The sequence below is a fragment of the Petaurus breviceps genome, unplaced genomic scaffold (genome assembly GCF_028583685.1).
Source record: "Petaurus breviceps papuanus isolate PSGF00001 unplaced genomic scaffold, PetGlider_PUasm1.0 151, whole genome shotgun sequence".
In the NCBI taxonomy this organism is placed as follows: domain Eukaryota; kingdom Metazoa; phylum Chordata; class Mammalia; order Diprotodontia; family Petauridae; genus Petaurus; species Petaurus breviceps.
Genome location: NW_027185712.1, coordinates 21402876 through 21424910, shown reverse-complemented (window position 1 = coordinate 21424910; position 22035 = coordinate 21402876). Strand labels below are relative to the sequence as shown.

General features: G+C 36.5%; 1 protein-coding gene across 2 annotated transcripts; it reads right to left on the bottom strand.

Moving 5' to 3' along the window:
- Positions 1 to 109: 109 nt before the first annotated feature.
- Positions 110 to 17273, bottom strand: NDUFS6 (NADH:ubiquinone oxidoreductase subunit S6). 2 transcript variants are annotated; one of them, XM_069076521.1, is made up of 4 exons: positions 17039 to 17264; positions 14993 to 15046; positions 3156 to 3278; positions 110 to 495 (listed from the first exon to the last, which is right to left on the bottom strand). In XM_069076521.1, the coding sequence occupies exons 1-4, from the start codon at positions 17255 to 17257 to the stop codon at positions 427 to 429; spliced, it is 465 nt and encodes a 154-aa protein (XP_068932622.1). In that variant the 5' UTR covers positions 17258 to 17264; the 3' UTR covers positions 110 to 426. The 2 variants fall into 2 exon arrangements, with proteins under 2 accessions (XP_068932622.1, XP_068932628.1); XM_069076527.1 differs by lacking the exon at positions 14993 to 15046 and having other exon boundaries at positions 17039 to 17273.
- Positions 17274 to 22035: the final 4762 nt, after the last annotated feature.

Genomic DNA, 22035 nt, shown 5'->3' with positions numbered 1-22035 from the left:
CAGAGCTGGGAAGCCAAACCCAGGTTTTTTATTCCAAATCCAGTGCCCTTTCTATTACATAAAGCTGTCTATATAATCTCTAAACTATTACCAATAAATCAAGACATACTTTTGGATTAAAGTAAAGAAATTTTATTTTAACATTTGCTGACAGGTTTTAATTTTTCTTGAAAGAGTGCAAGCCAGTGTATTAAAAGATTAACTGAATGCTACACATTCATAAAAAATAATGCAGTTCAAGGACTGTATTCCATAGGGAAAAAAAATTACCTTAAGCTTAAATTACACTCAACAATTACATTTTATTCATAGAATATTCTTAAAACAAAGCTTATGTTGTGATTCTTAAATGAGCATTTCTAAAAAAAAAATACTGAAATCCTTACATGCAGAGAATTGTACAAGACCCAAAGAACAGAACTGGTTTCAGTGGTGGTGCTGTTGTTTAAACTGAAGTCCACAATACCCACAAGTCCCAGTTTTAGTCTCTTTGTCCTGTAAAAAAAGAAAAAGCAAACTCTAAACACAGGTACAATATTTTGCTACAACTTTGTGAAAAAAAGATCTAACAACACTATAAACTAAACACTACAAATAAATTAACATGTTATCCAAGTTCATAAAACTTGAAATTAAACATTAACTTTACAAAGCTTTATATGACAGCTCCTTTTACACAAGCAATAATTAATACATGGAAACACTGTATGTGTATATGTATTATGTATGTGTGTGTACTTGGTCCTGACCTGTGTTTTGTCAACATAGGCCACTCCTTACATGAAAACTGTACCTCCAATGTAAATTAACAACTTATCTGTAACTATAGGGCAGAGAAAATGAAATTGATTTGCCCCTCATAGTAAACAGGCCACTGATGCTGAATAAAAGGAGAGGCCAGGTCGATATGCCCATTATCTGGTTTTAAGGAAAATCACTTTGCCAAGACAGTGGAGAATAGATTAGAAATAGAAAGATTAGAGGCAGAGAGGACAACAGAAAGCTACTGCAACAGTCCAGGCAAGCAGTGAGTAAGGCATACAGGTGGTGGCTATATGAGTGGTGAGAAAGGAAGTTAAATGTAAAATGTTGTGAAGATAAGAACCATGAGATCTGCCAATAAATTGGACAAACAGCTGCAAGTAAGCAGCTGAGAATTACACAAATGTTTCAAGTCTGAATAGCTGGAAGGATGGTGGTATTCTCCAAAAGTAATAGGAAGATGAGAAGAAAAAATTGGGAAGGGGGGAGGGGGGAAGAGAAGATAAGGAGTTACTTTTTAGATTTGCAGCTATCCAATTTGAAATATCCAAAAGGCAACTAACTGGTGATGTAGAACTGGAGCTCACAATAGAGATTAAAGCTAAATCTAAAGCTCTGGAATCATCTGATATAGCTGATTAAATCAATCTAAGTTTATGGGCCCTCTGGAAAAAGAGAACCTTGGACAATTAGCCACAGTGAGTAGGCATAACCTGAATGAATATGCAGCAAAGGAGAATGAAAAGTATATGTATGTAAAATGTATATAATAGAATATAGAGTTTTAAATTTAATTCCTTTTGCCATGTAACAATTTCAGTGGCTAATGTTTCAAATCATGCTTATGAGTTAATCAGAAGTAATATAATACAAAATGCATACAATTCAAGTGAATTGTGAAATGTAAAAACTTTTTTTAACTAATGCTGTGCAATTACAGAAATGTCAATCAACAGGCATTTATTAAATAGCTAGTATGTGCCAGGCACTGTACTAAGTACTAGGAACACAAAGACAAAAAAATGAAAGAATTTTGCTTTCAAGGAAGATTACTTAAGTACATAAAAAAAATACATATAGAATACAAAATAAATGCTATCTAGTTAGAAAAGGAAGGTATTACCATTTGGGAGGGATTAAGGAAATGCAATATGAAAAAGGTGCTGCTTGAGCTATATCTTGGAAGAAGTTGAGGGACACTGAGGAAAAAATGTTACTAGCAATATCTCCATTCCCCCAACACTAACCCAACTTCTTCCACATTCCCTTGGACCTATAAATAAACTAACTAAACTTTCTCTTAACAATATCTTTGGGCCTCTCCCAATTGTACCAATAAGCTTCTCATTACTACTGGACACTCCTGATACATAAAAAGACACATCTATTCTTTAAGAAGAGCTCACTTCTAAAATTTTACACACACACCCCACATGTAAATATGTAAGGTGTGGAGGTGAGGAGCAGAGAAGAAAGACAAAGGAGAAAGAGGGAGCAGAAAGATGAGAAAAATTAGCCATCTTACAAACAGGTTGTGTTCCAGTTGTTTGGAACTTGAATACAATGCAATAAAAAAACAAAAATACTGTTTTTCGGGGCAGCTAGGTGGCACAGTGAGTAGAGCATCAGCCCTGGAGTCAGGAGGACCCGAGTTCGGTTCCGGCCTCAGATACTTAACATTCACACAAAAATACTATACTAGCCATGTAACCTTGGGCAAGTTACTTAACCCCAATTGCCCTCCAAAAAGCAAAAAATTAAAAAAATATATATTGTTTTTCCCCAAGTGATGGCCATGTCCTTCATTTCCAATTTTTGCCACCACAAAGAGAGCTGCTATAAACATTTTAGAACATATACATCATTTTCCTTTTTCCCTGATCACCTTGGGAAACACACCCAATACACAGTTTTCCAACTCTTTGGGCATAATTCCAGATTGTTCTCCAAAATGGCTGAATCAGTTCATAATTCCACCACGAGTATATTAGTGTCCCAATTTTTCCACACCCCCTCTAACATTTGTCATTCCTCCCCTCCCAAAAAATCCTTTTCCTATTATCTCTACATTTTTCTTGATATCCTTACAGAACCTAAGAAATCTCCCAGTCTAATAAATGATCTATATATGCAAAGTGCTGAGGAGAAACTAATGTAGTGGTATATATCTACAATGGTGGAAAACTGAAACTGAGAGGCAGACTAAGTTAGGCAGACAGAAGAAACTATACTTAGCCTGGCAGATATGATATAAAGTAAACAAATGAGTCTGAAATGGCAAACAGGAAAAAGACTTGTGGATTAGTAAGGAAGGAGAGTTATGAAAAAAACAATCAAAGAACACTCAACTTTAAAATGGAAGCACAATAAAAGGACAAACTAGGATACGTTACCAAGTTTATATACACTTTTGGATGACCCAGAGCTCCTCCTCCACCATCACATGATATTACTCGACTTTCCACTTGGCTCACTGGTTGCTCTGCTATCAAATCAATTGCAAAGTTTTCATTTACCTGAAGTGAAAAAAAGAATAGTGTTTTTTTTTTCTTCATACCACTGACAGGAATTTTGAAAACTAAATCAGAATTTATTTAAGCAAAATTCCATTAAATTCTGAAAGACTCAAGATTTCCACAGGGTGGGTATTTCCTCTACCAATATAGATTGAACCTCTCCAAGCAGAGGCTAACGTTTTAGCGCTCTGTCTTTCTACCCTTATGTATCCTAGTCCTTGGATGACAAACAAAACAGCTGTCATCAGATCTATCTTCAAAATATTTCCAGCTTAGTAAAGCCAGAGTCTGTGCTCCATTATCATGACCTTCAAAAGTACAAAATCACCCTCTTATCCATGAGGAGGGAGGAGAGCAGAACTTTAATGGAATAACTACATCATTATTCTATAGATGTTAAGAAGTCAGTTTCAAATAACAAAAGTAAATTTTTAGTATTTGTGAGTTGTTGTTTTTTTAATTTACAAGGGGAAAAATAGCAAGAATTTTAAAAATGGTAGGAAGAAGATTATGGGTATCAGTAACTATAGACAGAATTTTTAAAATAACAAATGTGAATACTTAAATATTTTACAGACAAAAACTTGCTTGACCAAAAGGTAAAGAAACAGGGTACTACTTTTCAAGTAAGAATATCAACTGTTTATCTGTACTGATTCAAAGAAATCTTTTTCTTTAGGAAATAAATGCTGTTTAACACCTTAAGTTTTTAAATCTAAAATAAATGATCCAGTATGGTTGGTGAACAAATTATTCTATTTAATCAAATATTCTGGTTAAAATAGTGCTGTGCTCAAAATACTTGAAATACAATTGTCAAAAGTTCTAATTTAAAAAAACTTGTACAAAGTGGTTTTTCTCATGGCTTATAATGGTCTTTGGACTAAACAAAATAATTTTAGCCTAACCACTTAAAAATTATATAGACTGTAATTTCAACTTTAAAAAAAATTTCAGAAACCTCAAGATCATCACTATACATAAATATTAGGTATCACTTTACTTCAAATTTACAGAAATTCAGGTTAACACAGACGTAATTAACAGAACGTTAGATAGCTGACTATATCTAAAGTTGCCTAAGATAAAGATTGACAGCTTTTAAATTTAAAAGAGGCAAGAAATATTTTAAGTCAATTTTCACCTTCTCCAAACTTCTCCCCAAAAAACATTTATGAAATATTAACCTAGAACAAAAAAATCAAGTGGTATCATCAAAAATCTACTTTTCTATATCATTTGACAAGTTATTCTCAGCACTCTGGAACAGGCACTGAAATGAATGAAATCAAGCTTTCTTATTTACAATATAAAGGACAGAAACCAATAAAAAACTGGATAAACATAAATTTTTAGATTTTGAGTAAAAAGGCAAGCACATTTTATTTGATAGTGAACAGAAAAAGAGGAGGTAGAGTGTGAGGGAGAGATGTGGAAGAACTTAATATTCTTTCATGGAAGATAGAATTTCAGGAGTTTGGCAAATTGTCAGGGAAGAAGATACTCTTGCAGAATGAAGTCTAAGAAAAAGCTTGAAGGCAGGAATAATATTAATGAAGAGTGTTAAGCAAATCTTTAGAAAAGGAATAAAAAGGAAGTCCACTGAAGAGCAGGACAAAGGTTAAGTAAATTATTATCTAAGGTGGATTAAGAGTTTATTATTAACAACAATTTATATAGAATTTTACAAAAGATTCCATGGTATAAAATGCAAAGCTTGCTTATTATCCACAAAACAAATAGCTTACAGAAGATGATGATCATAATTATAATAGCAGCTGGTTCTTTGCATAATTCTTTTAAGATGTGCAAAGCATTTCACATTTTCATTTGATCCTCAGGACAAGAGCGAGTGGGGAGGGTCTCTTATCACCTCTACTGAGGAAACTGAGGCTCAGGAAGATTAAGTAACTGGTTCGTGGTTAGACATGAAGTAAATGTCTTTGGCAAGAATCAACCTCAAGTATTCCTGACTTCAAGCTGTTCAGTTCTGACCACTCTGTCATACTGCCTCTCTAAATCCTACAATGGGTCTTAAGAAGGTAAGTGATTTGATCAAATAAAAAAGAGCATAACTCAAATCACGGTTTTGAGAAGGCCTACAGTTAGATAATGACATAAAAGAGGGAACTGTGAAGCAGAAGTTTCATTTTCCAATAAGAGATAGCTATAGTGCAGATTAAGTCTATGGATATGAAAGGAAGGAATGGATCTGGGATATGTTACTGAGGATCACACAGCAGGATAAGGCTAGAAAAGATGGATGGAGCAAAAGGACAGTGACACTTTCAAAATGACTGAGGTTTCCAGACTCAGAAAGATGGTGATAAGGCAGAATCATCTACTTTATGGCAAAGGCAAGAGAGGGTAGAAAATGAGAAGATTTGCCTTGGACATATTTGAGTTGGTGATAAGATATCCCACTTGAGATGTCTTGTGACAAGTGAGATTAGACTACAGAGTAGAGACATGGGCTTGTGTGTTTTCCACATACTGATTGATAATAGCTGAATCTTCACGGAAGACAACAACTAGGGAAAAAGCAGCAATCATCTACTGATAGAGATCTCCGTAAGGGCCAGAAAGTATGCTGAGACAAAAGAGAAAGTTTATTGAACACATAGCGAATACCACAGAGAGTGAAATTAAAGAGGAGAAAAAGGTATAAAATAGATATACTGAATACAGGAATATTACCAAGGCTGGGAGGGATGGAAAGTACTCTGGTAACATAGCAAGATGAACAAAGGAATTGAAAAATATTTACAACTAGTGCGATCTTGTATTCAACTTTAAATAAACTGTCATTTTAAAACAACATCTTGAGAATTTCTGCAAAGCCCTATGCAAATAGTGTCAAATTTGTCACGACTACAGATAAAGACTGAAAAAGAAAATGATTAAATTTTATGCATAAAACACCAAGAGGCTAGGTATTTCAATAATCTTCCAAAAGTTATATGTGATGCCAGGACATAAAAAAAATTGCCCAGCACAAAATATTTTCTCCAATATAATTTAAACTGTCTACTATATTTTGGTAGGCAGGTGAATATGAAAAATACATGGTTTCAGGAACCAAACTTACCTAGCTAAAAAATAAATTCTATTCTCACTAGCTGACAGGAAACACAATTCCATGATAACCAACAGAACAATAACTCCTTAGACTAACTGCCTTTTGAGCTTTTTCCCCATTTCTTCTCAGTATTCCCATCCTCTAATATTTTCCCTACTTTCAACTCTACCTTGCATTCTTCGACAGAGTACATTCACCTCTGACTTCCTTCCAACTTAGTATTTTATTCATCATATCAAAAACACCAATCTCCTTCATCTAAGGTCATACTTACATCAGCAGCAGAACTAGGATTAGAAGCCAGGTCAAATAGAGAGCTTCTCCATTTAGGGAATATTAGAATGTTAGAACATTGACTATATAAGAATGGCAAGGAATAAATTCCCTCTATATTCATCTACTTTAGCAAATTAAGTTGAGAATTGCTGAGAAATGTCAAATGACTATGGACAAGCACTCTTTCCTTGCCTATAATACAGTGTTCCTATAATTCTTCCCTTCTGTTATAAAGTAAAAATGCACCCCTTCCCAAAAAAAGGATTAGGCAAGTACAATAAATCTAAAACCAATATAATACTATTTAACTTTTATAGAGTCTTGCTAATGTTAGGTAAATAGAGCTACCCTTAAGTTATTTGTTAAACAAGTCTCTTGCTTCTGAAGATACATTAATGGGGGGAAAAATCTTCCCCTGTTAAACAGTCATTTAATGTTAAGTTATTGCAGTCTTCCTAAATTCATGCTTAACTAAAGATGGTTTTATCTGAAATAAATACACATTTGTATGTACATTATCTGTGTATGTGTGTGTATACACACATATACACACTAATGTATCTAAAATAAAACTATCCCAGATATAGACAAATACAAGGTTTTAGAGAAGTATAGAGGTATGATAAAGAAAGTACTCTACAATTTATAATTTACTATCATCACTATAGTTTATAAGCTTTCCTCTTAAAGTTCAATTTCAAGGTGAAAGAATTTATGATAAAATGCAGTCACAATAAAACAAAAATATCAAGTTGTGTAGCATTATACTAATGCTGTATTACATGGTCTTTTAAACAGAATATATTTGTTGACAGTCTTGTCTCTCCCCTTACAGTGACATCCTTATAGTGTGGTATGAAATGAGTGATGTACTGTTCACCTCTGCTACTGATGGACAAAGCAACTAACCATACAAATGAAGTCTTATAGTTTAAATAATACAATGCCTAAATAAGTGACAAAAATGTCACACAGGCCACACTAACAAACAGATAGGCACCAATCATGGCAGTTAAAGAGACCTAGCCATCTCCTTGAGGGAAGGGCATTTGATGCCTTGACATTTCTGACTGACAAAGGGCATACAGTACTGTCATTTATTGCAGTACATCTGAAGGGAAATCATGACCCTCCAATTATTAATGTCTGGTTCCTGAAATTCAGTTCAACTGAAAGAATGTAAAGAACGAAGCAACAAAAACACATCCATCTATAATACAAAAAATGTTATTAGATGCCAATGACATGTCAAAATAATAATGTTTTTAAAACCTTCCATTTTATTTACTATCACTAAGGAAATTTTAACAGAAAAAATTACTTTATGAGTACTATTAATGGACTGGATGTCATATGCCTTGAATATTTCTCATTAGCTGGTAGCACTGGCTAAGGGTTTTCTAAGCTTATGACAAATCATGTATCCTCCAGACTACCCGACTCCTGCTTTGTAGCAAGAAAAATACTTCTCTGCTTTGGATATCTCTAAAAAAAGAAAGCCTTAAAATCAAGTTTTCATCTTTTTTTTTAATTATAAGCTATACATATTAAATATTAAGTGCTAAAATAAATTTTCCCATTGTTAAAAGGCAGACTTTGACTTAAATGGTATATTTTAGGGACAGTAATTGCTAAGGGACATTTGTTCTGTCAAATTCAAATCCTACCCAAAAAGTGTAAGCAGAGAGACAAAATCACCATTTAAGGCTCTATAGAAAACAAATGAACAGCAACAAAAGATCAACACTAAAGTTAAAGTGAAAAGTAAAGTAGATTAACCACAGCACTTTAGAATATTAAACTCTCATAAAAATGTTTTTAAAAATCATGATTCTCATTAAATTCCTAAGTTTAAAATGAACAAGTTAAATCATATTTTAAAATGAAGTTTAAAGTTTAGTGAATATTGACTTTAGAAATACAGACATATTTATACTTTTCTAAAAACTAATTTTATAATAAAAACTACAGTTCTTTACATAAATTACATTTTCACCTGAAACAGCTTAAAAGATAATTCAAGAGAATGGTGAATTGAGGCATTTGTACTGACTTGTTCAAACTGGTTTTGAGGGACACAGGAGTTCAGTGATTAATCTTGCTGGCACCTAGCAAGAGAAAGTATTAAAAAAAAAAAAAAGGAAAAGAAACAAAACGAAACGAAACAAAACAAGCAAGAAGTCCTGGAGCTACCATGAAGGACAAAATTAAAGGACAACTCACATAGCTTATTGACTAAACCACTAGTTTCATGAACCTTGGGGTTTATGAATTCATACTTTCAAATATTTTCTTTCAGGTCCTTGAGGGTAAATAAATCTTTCTTCTTCTATCACCATTATTCTTGTTAGATTAGTCTTTGAAAGTAGGCAAGAGACAAAAATTCATAGTTATTCACATATTTTAAAAATGAAGATACCCGTGCATTCTTACTTTAATCATAAAAATCAAAACTTTTATGTTAAGAGGATTGTCGAAGGGAAGTTAATGGAACACAGGCTCAAAGAAATGAAAATTTAAAAAGCTTAAAAATAAAAAACCTAGGACAGCTAGGTAGCATGGTAAATAGAGCAACAACCCTGGAGTCAGGAGGACCGAAGTTCAAATAAGGCCTCAGACACTTAACACTTAACCAGCTGTGTGACTCTGTGTAAGTCACTTAACTCCAACTGCCCTGCCTCCCCCCTCAAAAAAAAATTATAAAAAAAATAAAAAATAAAAAACCTCTACATACATAGTTTCTCATATATACTATCTAAAAGGCACACTTTAGATGATAGAGGCATCTAGGTGGTGTAGTGAATAAAGCACTGGCCCTGGACTCAGGAGTATCTGAGTTCAAATCCAGCCTCAGACATTTAACTCAAAAACTAGCCATGTGACCTTGGGCAAGTCACTCAACCCCAACTGCCCTACCTTCCTCCCTCAAAAATAAAAGAATAATAATAACAACAACAACAACAATTCTATAGCACTTACTATGTGTCAAGTACTTTATCAGCATCATTTCATTGAATCCTAACAACAACCCAGGGAGGTAAATGCTATTTTTATTCCCATTTTGAAGATAAGGAAAGAAAGCAAAGAGAGTGTGATTCGCCCAGGGTCCTATAGCTTGTAGGAGTACCAGATTTGAATTCAGGTATTTCTGACTCTAGGCTCAGGACTCAATCCAGCATACCACTTACTGTTTAATTAACTGATCACCTGGCTTTTATACTGCAAAAAGACTGTCACATGGATTCAAACACATAGATATTTACTCTTAATATCATAAAAATATAAACTATTTTGATGCTTGAGATTAAAATGAAGGGGAATCACTTACCTGAATAGCAATGAATCATCTAACTCTGTTATAGGTGATAGGTGACTATCATAGGTAACCTTGTAGTTAGGAGATTAGGACATTTCTAACACATCGCTGGAAATGGGTGAAGACACAAAACAGAGAAGCAGCACATAACTGACCCAAGTTCTACTATCTTCTCAGTGAGGGTACTTGGAGGCATACAAGGCTGAGGAAATGTGACAGCCGTAGTAGCAGCAGAAATAGTAACAGTAGTAGTTGTGGTGGTGGTGGTCATGGTGGTAATAGTAATGATGGTAGAAGTAGTAACAACAACAATAATATATTTTTCGTTTTGGAAAATGCTTTCCTCACATTACTGTGAGATCTTATAAATATCAATCAGTACTTCCATTTTACAGACAGAGAAACAAGCTCAAAGTGGCATATATAGCAAGGAAAAGAGGCTGAGGTGGTTTTCTGGTTTCTCCCCATTGTCATAATCTTAATTAAAACATATACACATGCAGCAGCCAGGTGGCACAGTGTATACAGAACCAGTCCTGGTGTCAGAAGGACCCAAATTCAAATTCAGCCTCAAACACTTACAAGGTGGCTGACCTCAGGCAAGTCACTTAATCTCAATTGCCTTCAAAAAACCCCAACAAAACGAAAAACATATGTCCACACCCACACCAAACAAATGAACAAGGTCAAATAGGAATGTGTAAGAAAGAAGAGCAAAAAGTCACTAACAATACCCAGAATCATGTTGTCACACCTTATTCAGAATGCTCTGAACAAAAAACAGTTACAAAATGTGGATCTCCACAATTGTTTATTGTCTACTATATGTTGAGTAATATGCTAAGTATTATGGGAGACAGAAGGTACAAGATAAAATGCCTATGTTCCAAGAACTTAAAATCTCACTGAAAAAATAAAACATCCATACATATTAAACAAGCAGTACATAATTCAGTACTAAATGAAGGTACAATCAAATACTATCAAAACTAAGAAGAGAGATTACTACAGAATGGTATAACAACAACTGACATTTACATAATGCTTTTAACATTTACAAAGATTTTTACTACATCTATTATCTCATTTGATCCTCCCAACAACCCTGTGAGATAGATACAAATAGGTATCATCATCCTTAATTTACAGATGAGGAAAACAAAGATCTCGGGGGTTAAGTGAATTGTTTATGGTTCCACAGCTACTAAGGTACTGGAGATAAGATTTAAACTTGGGTCTCTCAACTTCAAATACCATCATCTTTGCATTAACCTACACGGCATCTGTATAATTGGGGTACAGATGAAAAAAGTTTCATGGTAAATTTTAAAACATGGAGAGCTATTTAGATAAAAAGTAAAAAGAAAAGGAGTTCTAGGCAAGTAATAACAGGATAAACAAAGGTTTAGAGGCAACAATAAGCATGGAATGGATAGAATACTATACCTGTGATTTCACTGGTATACTAAGGAAATCTCATGTGAGCAAATTCCCTCTACCAATTCAGAATTGCACCTTGTGTGGAAAGCTCACTTACAGAACCTAGAGCTCTAAGAGGCTAAGTGATCTGCTCAGGGTCACAAAACCAATGTGTCAGAGCCAAGACTTCAACCCACATTTTCCTGCCAGCTTGAAGCTGGCTCTCAAGGTCATTACCTTGAATAATAAAAAATGACACTGAAAAATAAGAAGAAAAGTCAAGCTATAACTGAAGATACATATTGGAAAATCGGCATAGCTGGCCCAAGGTCATTAGTTCCTTGAAAATATAGACAGGAACAGTTATAAATGAGCAACTGGTTGAATTATGTTACAGTTTTGTGACAATAATGTGGGATTTTGTGACAATAATATGACAATAATGTCATAATCTATGGATAACTTTATTATGAAATGACTTCTTTTTAAGAGCAAACCAGTGATCTTATCAACATAGTTCCAAGGGAAGAAAATACCCAACCATGGAGATCAACAACTATTCTGAAACAATCGACTTTTAGAATTGCCTGGAACATTTATGTTAAGTGACTTGTACAAGATCATCACACAGCCAGTTCAGCCAAAACAGAACTTGAACCCAGGTTTCTTGACTCTCAGGCCAGATGTCTATACACACTACACCATACTGAAACTCACGAAATGACATAGGATGGGGCAGTGATGGGTGGACCATGTAAGAGAAGAGATAAGCTCTCTCCAAGAGAATATAGAGAGACCACAAGATCAACAAATGAACCTTAGAGGGGCAGCTAGGGGGAACAGCGAATAGAACACAGGCCCTGGAGTCAGAAGGACCTGAGTTCAAATCTGGTCTCAGAAACTTCACACAAAAACTGACCATGTGACCTTGGGCAAGTCACTTAACCCCAACTGCCCCTCCAAAAAAAAAATGAACCTTGGGAGACCTACACTGTTAGGGAGCAGGGGGGATAAAGAAAAGTCAAAGAAGATATGTCATGATAAGAGATAAAAACAAACTTTTTTTCAAAATAGTGAAGATAAATATGTTTGGAATTGGAAGATAGAAGATGCTAGAGAAAGTTATTTATGTGGTCTCCTCCAAGACAAGAGGACAATAGACAAGAGGTGACAGGAACAAGAATCCAAGTGGAAGGGACTTACTCTTAGAAATAAAGGAATACTTCATCGGAGACAATCTGAAACAGACTCTTTTGTTTGGCACTTAAGAGTCCTTCACAATCTAATTCCAACATAACTTTGCCAGGCTTATCATATATTAGTTCCTTTCATGTTCTCTGTAGTCTACCTAAAAAAACCTTCTTGCTGTTCCTCATACTTATCATTCCATCTTCCAATTCCATGCCTTTGTACAGGTTGCTCATGCCTAGAAAGTACTCATTCCTCACTCCTCTTAGAATCCCAAGCTTCTTTCAAAGCTCAGTTTCAGTGTCATCTTCTACAAGCCTTTAGTGACTCCAGACCCAGCACTCTAACCAGATAACCATGTAGCTGTCTAATCAATTGATCACCTGGCTTGTATCATGCAAAAAAATTGTCACATGGATTTAAACAGTTAATCCTCAATATCCTAAAAATACAAGCTATTTTGATATCGGAGATAAAAATGAATAGGGGCATAGGACAATCACCTGCCTGAATAGCACTGACTTGTCTGTTACAAGTGAGAGGTGACTCTCGAGCTAGGAGAGTAAAATTAGTTAAATATCATCAGTTATGGGATTCCCTCTAAAAAAATAACCTTGTATTTATTTCATATTTACTGATGTCTATGTATTTCCTGATAGAACACCAGTTTCTTGAGGACAGGGCCTGCTTTACTTTCCTCTTTCTATCCCCAGCACCTGACAAATGACTGGTATATATTAGTGTCTAACAAATGCCTGCTATTTGACCGCTAGACACCAGGCAACTAGCTCAATAGACTGCTAGGCCCTGAGTCACAAAAACTTGATTTCAAATCCAGCCTCAAACACTTCCTAGCTATGGGACCCTGGGCTTAACCTTAAACTTAACCTTTTTGCCTCAGTATCTGCATCTGTAAAATATGGGTAATAAAAGTATCTACCTTCTAGGGCTGTTGTGAGCATCAAAACGAGATAATTTTTGTAAAGTGCTTAGTACAGTGCCTGGCACATAGCAGGTGCTATATAAATATGTATTTTCTCTCCCTAAAATGACCAAGAAGAGAAGATACTACAAGGTAAACAGAAAAGTTGAAGGGAGAAGGTCATGCTAGATAACTTTATCAATAGGAGAGTTGAGGGGCTGGGAAGAGTAGAACTGGACATTATTAATAGACACAGTTAGACTTTGACAGTGAATCAAGAAAAGATGAGTAAAAGAAACTGTTTTAAGGATCCAGATAAATCTACCCAGTATGAATCTATATGAGTCCAGATCTGTATAGTTCTGTGACCTTTTCCAGTGAAAATGCTCTGTGGCCTAAAGTAAGAGCAGATAAAGCAGAAGATAGGAATGATCAGCATGGCAAAAGCTCAAGGTGCCAAAGGTAGATAAGGCAGATAAGGCAGAAGTATGGCAACAGTCATGGTCCAAGCTAAGCTTCGAATGAAGAGTAACCAGAAATAAGCTAATTGGTCAGGTAAAGTTTAATAGAATGATTACCAATGTCCTAGGGAGGACAAAAGGCTGGATTAATAGTAGATAAAAGAAATAGGTTGTAACTGAATTAGAATGAAAGTGACAAATGGCAACAAGGTTAAGGCTTTCTTTAAAGCAACGAATTAAATAAACATCTGAATGCCTACTGTGTGCTAGACATGATGTCTGGAGCTGGCTACTGAAAGACAAAAACAAAACAGTCCCTTCTCTCACATATATATGGGGAAGAAAGAAGCTACAGGTTGAGATGCAGGGTAGCAACATATGTCAATGGCAAAAGAACATCTGGGTATAGATTACTGTCACTCAAAATAAGAGTCAGAGAGAAGGAGTTAAGACAGACGCCAAGCTCAACCCTAAAATTCATTTGATGGTTGGTGACAAGAAATAGTATGAAGTTATGTAGTTAAATAAGTGAAGTAGAAGGCAAGAACTTACCTCTAATCTGTCACATTAATCTGATCTAGGCCTCAGGAAAGAATGACTCATATACTACTTCCAGTATCTAACAGAGTCCTTATATCCAAATAACAAACCAACCCAACTTATTTAAGGAGCTAAAAAAAAAAATCATACTCCATTAGGCAACTAAAATAGCATGTTTTGAGAAATAAAATTAGCAATAGAATTTGTAGACTTGAAAAATGCTTTTATGTGTTAAAGAAAGTAGTAAATTCAGTTTACAAGTAAAACATAATTATTTCTCTTCAAATGAACAATGTAGCCACCTAGGTATCTCAAAAACAAAAATCGTGGCATCACAACATTCTGAAGAAACATAAAACTTAGGAAATTAGATTATTTTAAGACTTCCTGTATTCCTCTTTAAATGTGCAATTTAGCATATCTTATTTCATTTCTTATATTAGATTTTGTATAAGAATTTAATAATAATTTAATATTAAGCTTAAGTCTCTTCTGAAAAAATATTAAGCTTACCTCTTTCTGGCGAGCAACAAAGCGAATTCTCCTGTAATCGTCTTCATCATAAACCTTTAAAATAAATTGTGCTTTACTTTTACAGCTTATCCTTTAAAACAATAATTTTTGTCTTATTTTAAGCACACTTGTCAAAGTAGACCCTAATATTAATTGTATTATGCTTCCCTGAATAATCAGATACTAATAGCACCCCCTTAATTTTAAGTTTTTTAAGCCCTTTTAAAACACTTTCATATATGTTATTTAATAAATGATCCTTGATGCTTTCTTTTTTTGCTTTTTGGAGGGGGGAAGGCAGGGCAATTGGGGTTGACTTGCCCTCAGTCACACAGCTAGTGTTAAGGGTGTGAGGCCAGATGTGTCACCTAGCCACCCCTTCCGGATGTTTTCTTAACATGAGCTTAGTTACTTAGACAATTAAAAGAATGAGTTCTCCATTCAAATGCAAATGTAGAGGAAAATCGTTCAGTCCTAAATATTTCAGTTTAAGGAAGCCTTCCCTCAACATTTGGATATAGTTACTTAACCAAGGTAAAATGAGGAAATCAGTAATCATATGCAATTTGGACAATAAACACCATTTTGAAGTGCATACCATTTGCATCCTTGGTAATATATTTTAATGAAGCATCGAGGTGGTGTAAGAGCGCTGGGCCTGGAGTCAGTTCCAATTCTGTTTCACATATTTTTCTAACTGTGTGACCCTGGGCAAGTCATTTGATCTCTCCGGTTCAGTTCTCTCATCTGTAAAAAGGGGATAATGATAGTGCTTCCCTCCCAGGATTGTTGTGAGAATAAAATGAGATATATGTAAAATCCTTTGCAAATTTTAAAGAATTATATAAATATTTATAATAATTATTATTATTATTGGAAGGCAACTTCCATTACACAATTGATTTAATGAAAGCAGTAAAAATAATTCAAATGACGAATTTCAATTTCTCATATTTTAAACACCTAGATTTCATAGTTTTAATCTACACAAACTAGGTGACTTACTTAAATTTCCACCACTCAAAATAAAACAAAATTTTTAAAATTTTCCAAAGGACGCCTAAATGTGTTTTTACATGCTGAAATATGTGAAGCTGTTTCATCATAATCAAAATAACTGGACAAAGGATACTCCGAATGTTAGGGATGGAAGGGGTATTAAAGATTAGAACATCACAATTACGGGTGGTAATACAACAAACCTTGACCCAAACAGATTTATCCACTTTACTTTGTTGCTAAATGCAAACTCAACTCGAATAGTTTTCAATAACTGAGGCTCGAAAAAGTATTTAAATTCTTAACAGGGGCACAGCACAGAAGAGGAATAACAATCCTTCCTTAGATAAAATGATTTTAACTCTGAACAAGCTTGTATGCATTTAACCCTGACCAAGATGAACCACTTTGTGTCTTTTTTTTTAAACAAAAGGTGGAATAGAAGGTAATTAAGGAAATAGCAATCTATAAAGGAGAATTTTATTAAGGGCTTCTTTCTATGTGCCAGGCACTGCTGGGGATACAACACAAGTTAAAAACAAAATAAAACCGGTGTCACACCGAATGCCAAGAGGCTTTTTGCGGTAAAAAGGAAGGCAGACACCAAACAGCAGAGGAAAGACGTCCTTCTCCAGGACACGGTGGAGTTACCCTGAAGGAGGGAGCACGGGAGGAGGCTGTGGGTCAGTGCACGGGGTATAAAGGGCTCTGAGCTAGGCCGGACTTAGGAAATTGCTATTCATGGGTGTAAAGCACGAACCTGGGGGCCTGCAGGTCCCTGACAGTCCAGAGCCACAAACATGCGTCCTGTGGAGGTGGGGGGAGGGGACAGGCGAGTGGGGGGGAAGGGGCTGGAAGAGGGGGCAGAGAGTAGGGAAAAGGGGGAGGGGAGGAGAGAGGGGGGGAGGAGAGAGAGGGAACTGACTGACCGCCCACGCCACAGTCCCGAGTCCACGACAAAACTGAGCGGGGACAAGGAGCATCAGCATCGGAGAGGGGTTGTGGGGAAGGACGAGAGACCCTCTTTCCTCCTCCTTCCCCCGTTACCTGGCCCGTATGGGTAATTTTCTCCCCCGAGGGTGATATCTTCACACCAAAACACCTTGAGGCCACAGGGAGGCCCCGGGCAGCCCTGAGGCTGCGGCCCAGAAAGCGACCGAAGGTCAGCGTCCCCCCAGCCGCGGCCGCCATCTTCCGTGGGATGACCCCGTGACCCTGGCGTTTTAACAGCGCGAAAGAACGCTCGCTTCCGTGGGGCCTGCGCATGCGCAGACAATCGGACTGAAAGTTTGTTTCTGGGATTTATTTCTCGAGGGGAGGGGAAGGAGGAAAAGAAAGAGTGGAAGGAGAAATGTGGGCGGGTAATGGGGAAGAGGAGCTGGGCCCGGCGGGGAAAGGAGATGAGCCCCCTGGGCTTGAGGTCGCAGCTCGGCCCCTAGCGCTGGACGCATGCACGTCTCGGACTTTCTTTGAAGCTCTTAATGAGGCAAACAAAGAATTCAGATCTTTGACCTTGGCTAAGTCACTTACACCTCTGGGACTCAGTTTCCTCATCTGTCGGACTGGCGGCTGAACTAGATGGCCTCAAAGATCCCCTACAGCTCTCCGTCTCGGATCTTACGTGCTTTCCTTGTTAAGCTGACATCATTCTTGTGGCTCTTGTTAAGCACCTCAGTATCTAAGATTTGTTGGAGCCTGTTATGAAGAGAGCACAGGACTTGAGGTTACAGAAGGCGGAACCCGGCTGTGTGACCTCGGACAAGTCGCAAAATTTGAACTGCCATCAAGGAAAACAATGTAAATGACTTGTATCTGCATTGATTTTGCTCATACTAAAGTTGTTACATTTCATATAACGACCAGTGCATCAGTGGATATTGAATATGAAAAGAGATCTTCGAATAGTGAAAAGAAAATTTGCATCACAAAATCTTCCTGAACTTTAGTTTCAAAATCTGTAGATGGGGGGAGCTAGGTGGCACAGTGGCTCTGGAGTCAGAAGGACCTGAGTTCAAATTCGTCCTCAGACACAACACTTACTAGCTTGGGCAAGTCACTTAGCCCCAATTGCCCTGCCTTCCCCCTTTCAAAAAGAAAAAAAAAAACCTGTAGGATAAGAATGAATATGTTTGCTCTATACATCTCACAAGCTTGTGTGGAACTAATGCTAGGTGGTACAGGGGATAGAGTGCCAAGCCTAAACTCAAAAAGACCCAATTTCAAATCCAGTCTCAACTAGTTACCAGATGTGTAATCCTGGGCAAGTCACTTAACCTCTGTTTTCCTCAGTTTCCTCATCTATAAAATGGGGAGAATAATAACACCTACTTCCCAGGGTTATTGTGGGGATCAAATGAGATAATAAATTGTAAACTGCCTGGCACATAGTGATATATAAATGTTAACTATTACTGTTAATTAATGAGATACTGTGTATAAAATGTATTATAACCTTAAAGTATTATGTAAATATATCATTATCATCATCAATAAAGAACCTGTTGCAGTTAGTAATAATATGTATTCACATGAATACCAACATGACATTTTTTTAAATCTTTATATCTTTTACCTCTTGTTATGGTAATGGAAATTTGAAGATCTTCCTGCCCGCTAATAAGCGTAAGGGAATTTCTTCAAAGATCTTCCCTGACCCCTAATAGGCTGAATGTAATCACATAGAGCCTGTGGTGGGAGATGTTTGCTAAAGGTGGGGCAGAGCCCAGGAAGCTTGGAGTCAGAGCAGTTAGAGCTGGAGGAAGGAGAGGATGCACCCAAGGAGACAGGTAGGCTTGTGAGTGTTGGTTTGTGGGAAGGCTGCATTATGGTGTTTTAACTTCTTTGTTGCTATGACAGATTTGTTTTCCTGATGTTGGGATTTGGTTTTCTGGTGTCTGATAAATATTTTGCTTCTCTCTTCTATCTGGAAAGCCTGTTGTATTTTGTGATTTAAGACCTACACTGGCATATTTACAGTTGCTGTCGGCACTGCGAATATTGCATTGCTGCTTCACCTCTTTCCACTTTGTCTTGCAATCAACTCAAACTAAAACCTAATTGATTATCTTCCCCCAACAGTATCACCACTCTTCTTAGACTTTCTCTTTTCTGGTATTGATATCACTATTCTCGAGGCTCCAAATGCCTAGATAATTGTTAGCAACCAAGGCCTTAGGGCCAAGTACCCTACCCCCTGTAGGAAGGCCACACCCCCGAGTACCATGCCAGGTGAATCTGCTGACCACAGAGTGTTTCGGCACCAGGTGTTCTAACCACAAAATGTTTCAACAGTTGTTTACAAGAATCCCTCTCCCCACCCACTTCTTCAAAGAGTATATAAGTCCTGTTTACCAGCAATAAAGATCTCTCTTCATCAGACCTTAAAACAAACTCGCTTGGTCTCTCTCCTTCTTTCCCACCCATTCCTTTGCAGGCTGGGTCGTCCTCGGCCCCACGAATAACTTGGTCCCACAGGATGGGACAGATAATTATTAACTACTCTTTCATCCTCTGTATTAAATCACTAATCAATAATAATCACTTACATTTAGGAAGTACTTTAAACTTTATAAGCTTATAGAGAACCACCCAGTGACAAAGTCAGTATAAAATGCATTAGTATGCCCATTCGATAGATAAAGAAACTGTAGATTAGAGATTTTAGTTTCTTCCCCTGTAAAATGAGGCAGTTGGACTAATCTCAAATTTTTCTTCAAACAGTAATGTGATTCTGTAATCTCCCTGCGGCCTGTCCTGCCTCTCAAACTATCCTACACACTCTTTCATGATTAGTTTTCCTACAAAACAGGTTATCTAGCTCAAAAATTTTCTATTACCCTGATTCCCTACAGTAAAAGAAATAATTCCTTATCTTGGTATCCAGGGACTACCACACCCTAGCCTCTTCCCCTACAACCGTATCTCCCACTAACTTTTCTACAGAAATACTATGATTCAAACTAGTTTGACTATGGTTCTTTATATATTCTTCTCTTTTTGTCTTCAATCAAATTATTCTTCCTACCAAGAATGAGTTCAGTCCTCTACTTCCTAGAATTCTACTCCTTCATTCTCTAACCCAAGTCCCACATCTTCTCTATAGTTTTCCCCCTCCTACCTCAGCTCTAAGTGACTTATGATCCTCTGGAAATCTGTAGCACTTTTGAGCATTTTTCACTAGTCATTGCTTCCACAGTTCAAATCTGCTTACTCTAAGCTATCTATTATAGTGAGGGTGGAACCAGAGCATTTCCTATGAATCTGGTAATGAGTTGTGACTCTTTCCAAATGAGAACTGTGCTGTGACCCCTTGCTAAGGGACAAATGCAACCAGCAGCCCTTTGTTTGGTGCTGTGATTCAGTGACTCTGCCTTATAAAAACTATATGAAAGTTCTCACTTTTCTGGATCTCCCTCTCCTGACAAAGCAAACACCAAACAGACCTGAAATTGGACCTTAAGTCCTTGGCTGCCTTGTCTATCCTCTGTTTCCTTCCTTCAGTACAAGAGATTAAAATTATCCTGAGAGGTGAACATTTCCAGCATTGGTGTGTATATTTCACAGTGAAAATTATAACCCCTCAATAATTGACATTCTTTGTCATTCTTGTCCATTTTTTCCTCCAAATCCTATATAGATTTATTCAATGCATTTTATTCCTTCATCTCATTCTTTTAATATCTCAAAGGAAACAATATGCCACTTATCCATTTCTTGTCTCTCATTTTAACCACATGATAGCTCACTTCCATTTCTAGGCATATATATGTATGTATACATATACATACTAATACACAGCTACATAAATATTTAAAGGCATTTCTCAACAACATGTAATAAAATCTGCTTAGGTGGGACAGTGGATAGAGGGCCAGTGGAGTTAGGAAGACATCTTCCTGAGTTCAAATCTGGCCTCAGACACTTAGTAGCTGTGTGACTCTTTGTAAGTCCCTTTACCTCAGTTTCCTCATCTGTAAAATGAGCTGGAGAAGGAAATAGCAAACCACTCCAGTTTCTCTGCCAAGAAAACCCCAAATGGGGCCACGAAGAGTTGGATATGACTAAATAACAAGGCAGTCTACTTGTATCTTTCCATTGCTGTGCGGGTAATTACCTTACATTTTTCCATTGCTCTGAGTTTTTTGTCATTTCATTTCTTTGATTCTTCAATTTTTCCTCAAGAGAATATTACTGTTAAAGATGTGGGTTACTATCATAGCAAGCAATTTGGAACAATTGAAATTTGATCTAGTTCAATCTCTACTCAATTGTGTGACCAATTCATTGTCCATATGCAATTCCTATCTGAAATATGTACATATCTCTATGCTAATTTAATGAGCTACCTGCTTAGATGTATCCTATAACCTAGACAACATGTTTTACATCACTTTGTTTTTCTAGTATGGATGGTTAGACCACTTTTGAATGGACCCTGATGGCTTTGTAGTGTTTCAGGGCTTGATACAATTGTTATTTTCTAACAGAAATATTTGGAAGAAAACCACCATCAACAGAGAATCATTTAATTTTGGCTTTATACAATGAATCTTGTATGAATGACATTGAAGAACACAGGTGAACCTATGTTTAAGATAGAAGTCTTTTATATACTGATAAAATTAGAGAGGGTTTGTTTTTTTAAGGTATACAGTCTCTAAGTTTTTTTTTTGTCTTTTTGGAGAGAAGAAGGCAGGGAAATTGGGGTTAAGTGACTTGCACAAGGTCATACAGCTAGTAAGTGTTAAGTGCCTGAGACCAAATTTGAACTCGGGTCCTCCTGACTTCAGGGCCAGTGCTCTATTTACTGAGCCACCTAACTGCTCCTCTAAATTATTTTTTGTGTCAAATGCCTCCAAAGTTTTCCTTTCCGGTCATTGATGTTCCTGGGTTCACTGACTTGCTGTAGTTTTTATTTTTGTGAACTCAGTACTTTAAAACTTTTTAGGCTATTTTCTTTTCTTTAATTTTTCAAATGCTTTATTAACTTCTGATTCACATCATTCATTTCTGTCAGATTTTGAGTTACAAATTTTATCCCCATT

Excerpts from the sequence above, each read along its gene's own strand:
- NDUFS6 (XM_069076521.1), bottom strand. The coding sequence starts at position 17,257 with ATGCGCAGGCCCCACGGAAGCGAGCGTTCTTTCGCGCTGTTAAAACGC. Across the intron at positions 15,047-17,038 it reads AAATTACCCATACGGGCCAG|GTTTATGATGAAGACGATTA; the intron begins GTAACGGGGGAA and ends TTTATTTTAAAG. Across the intron at positions 496-3,155 it reads CAAAAGTGTATATAAACTTG|GACAAAGAGACTAAAACTGG; the intron begins GTAACGTATCCT and ends CTTTTTTTACAG.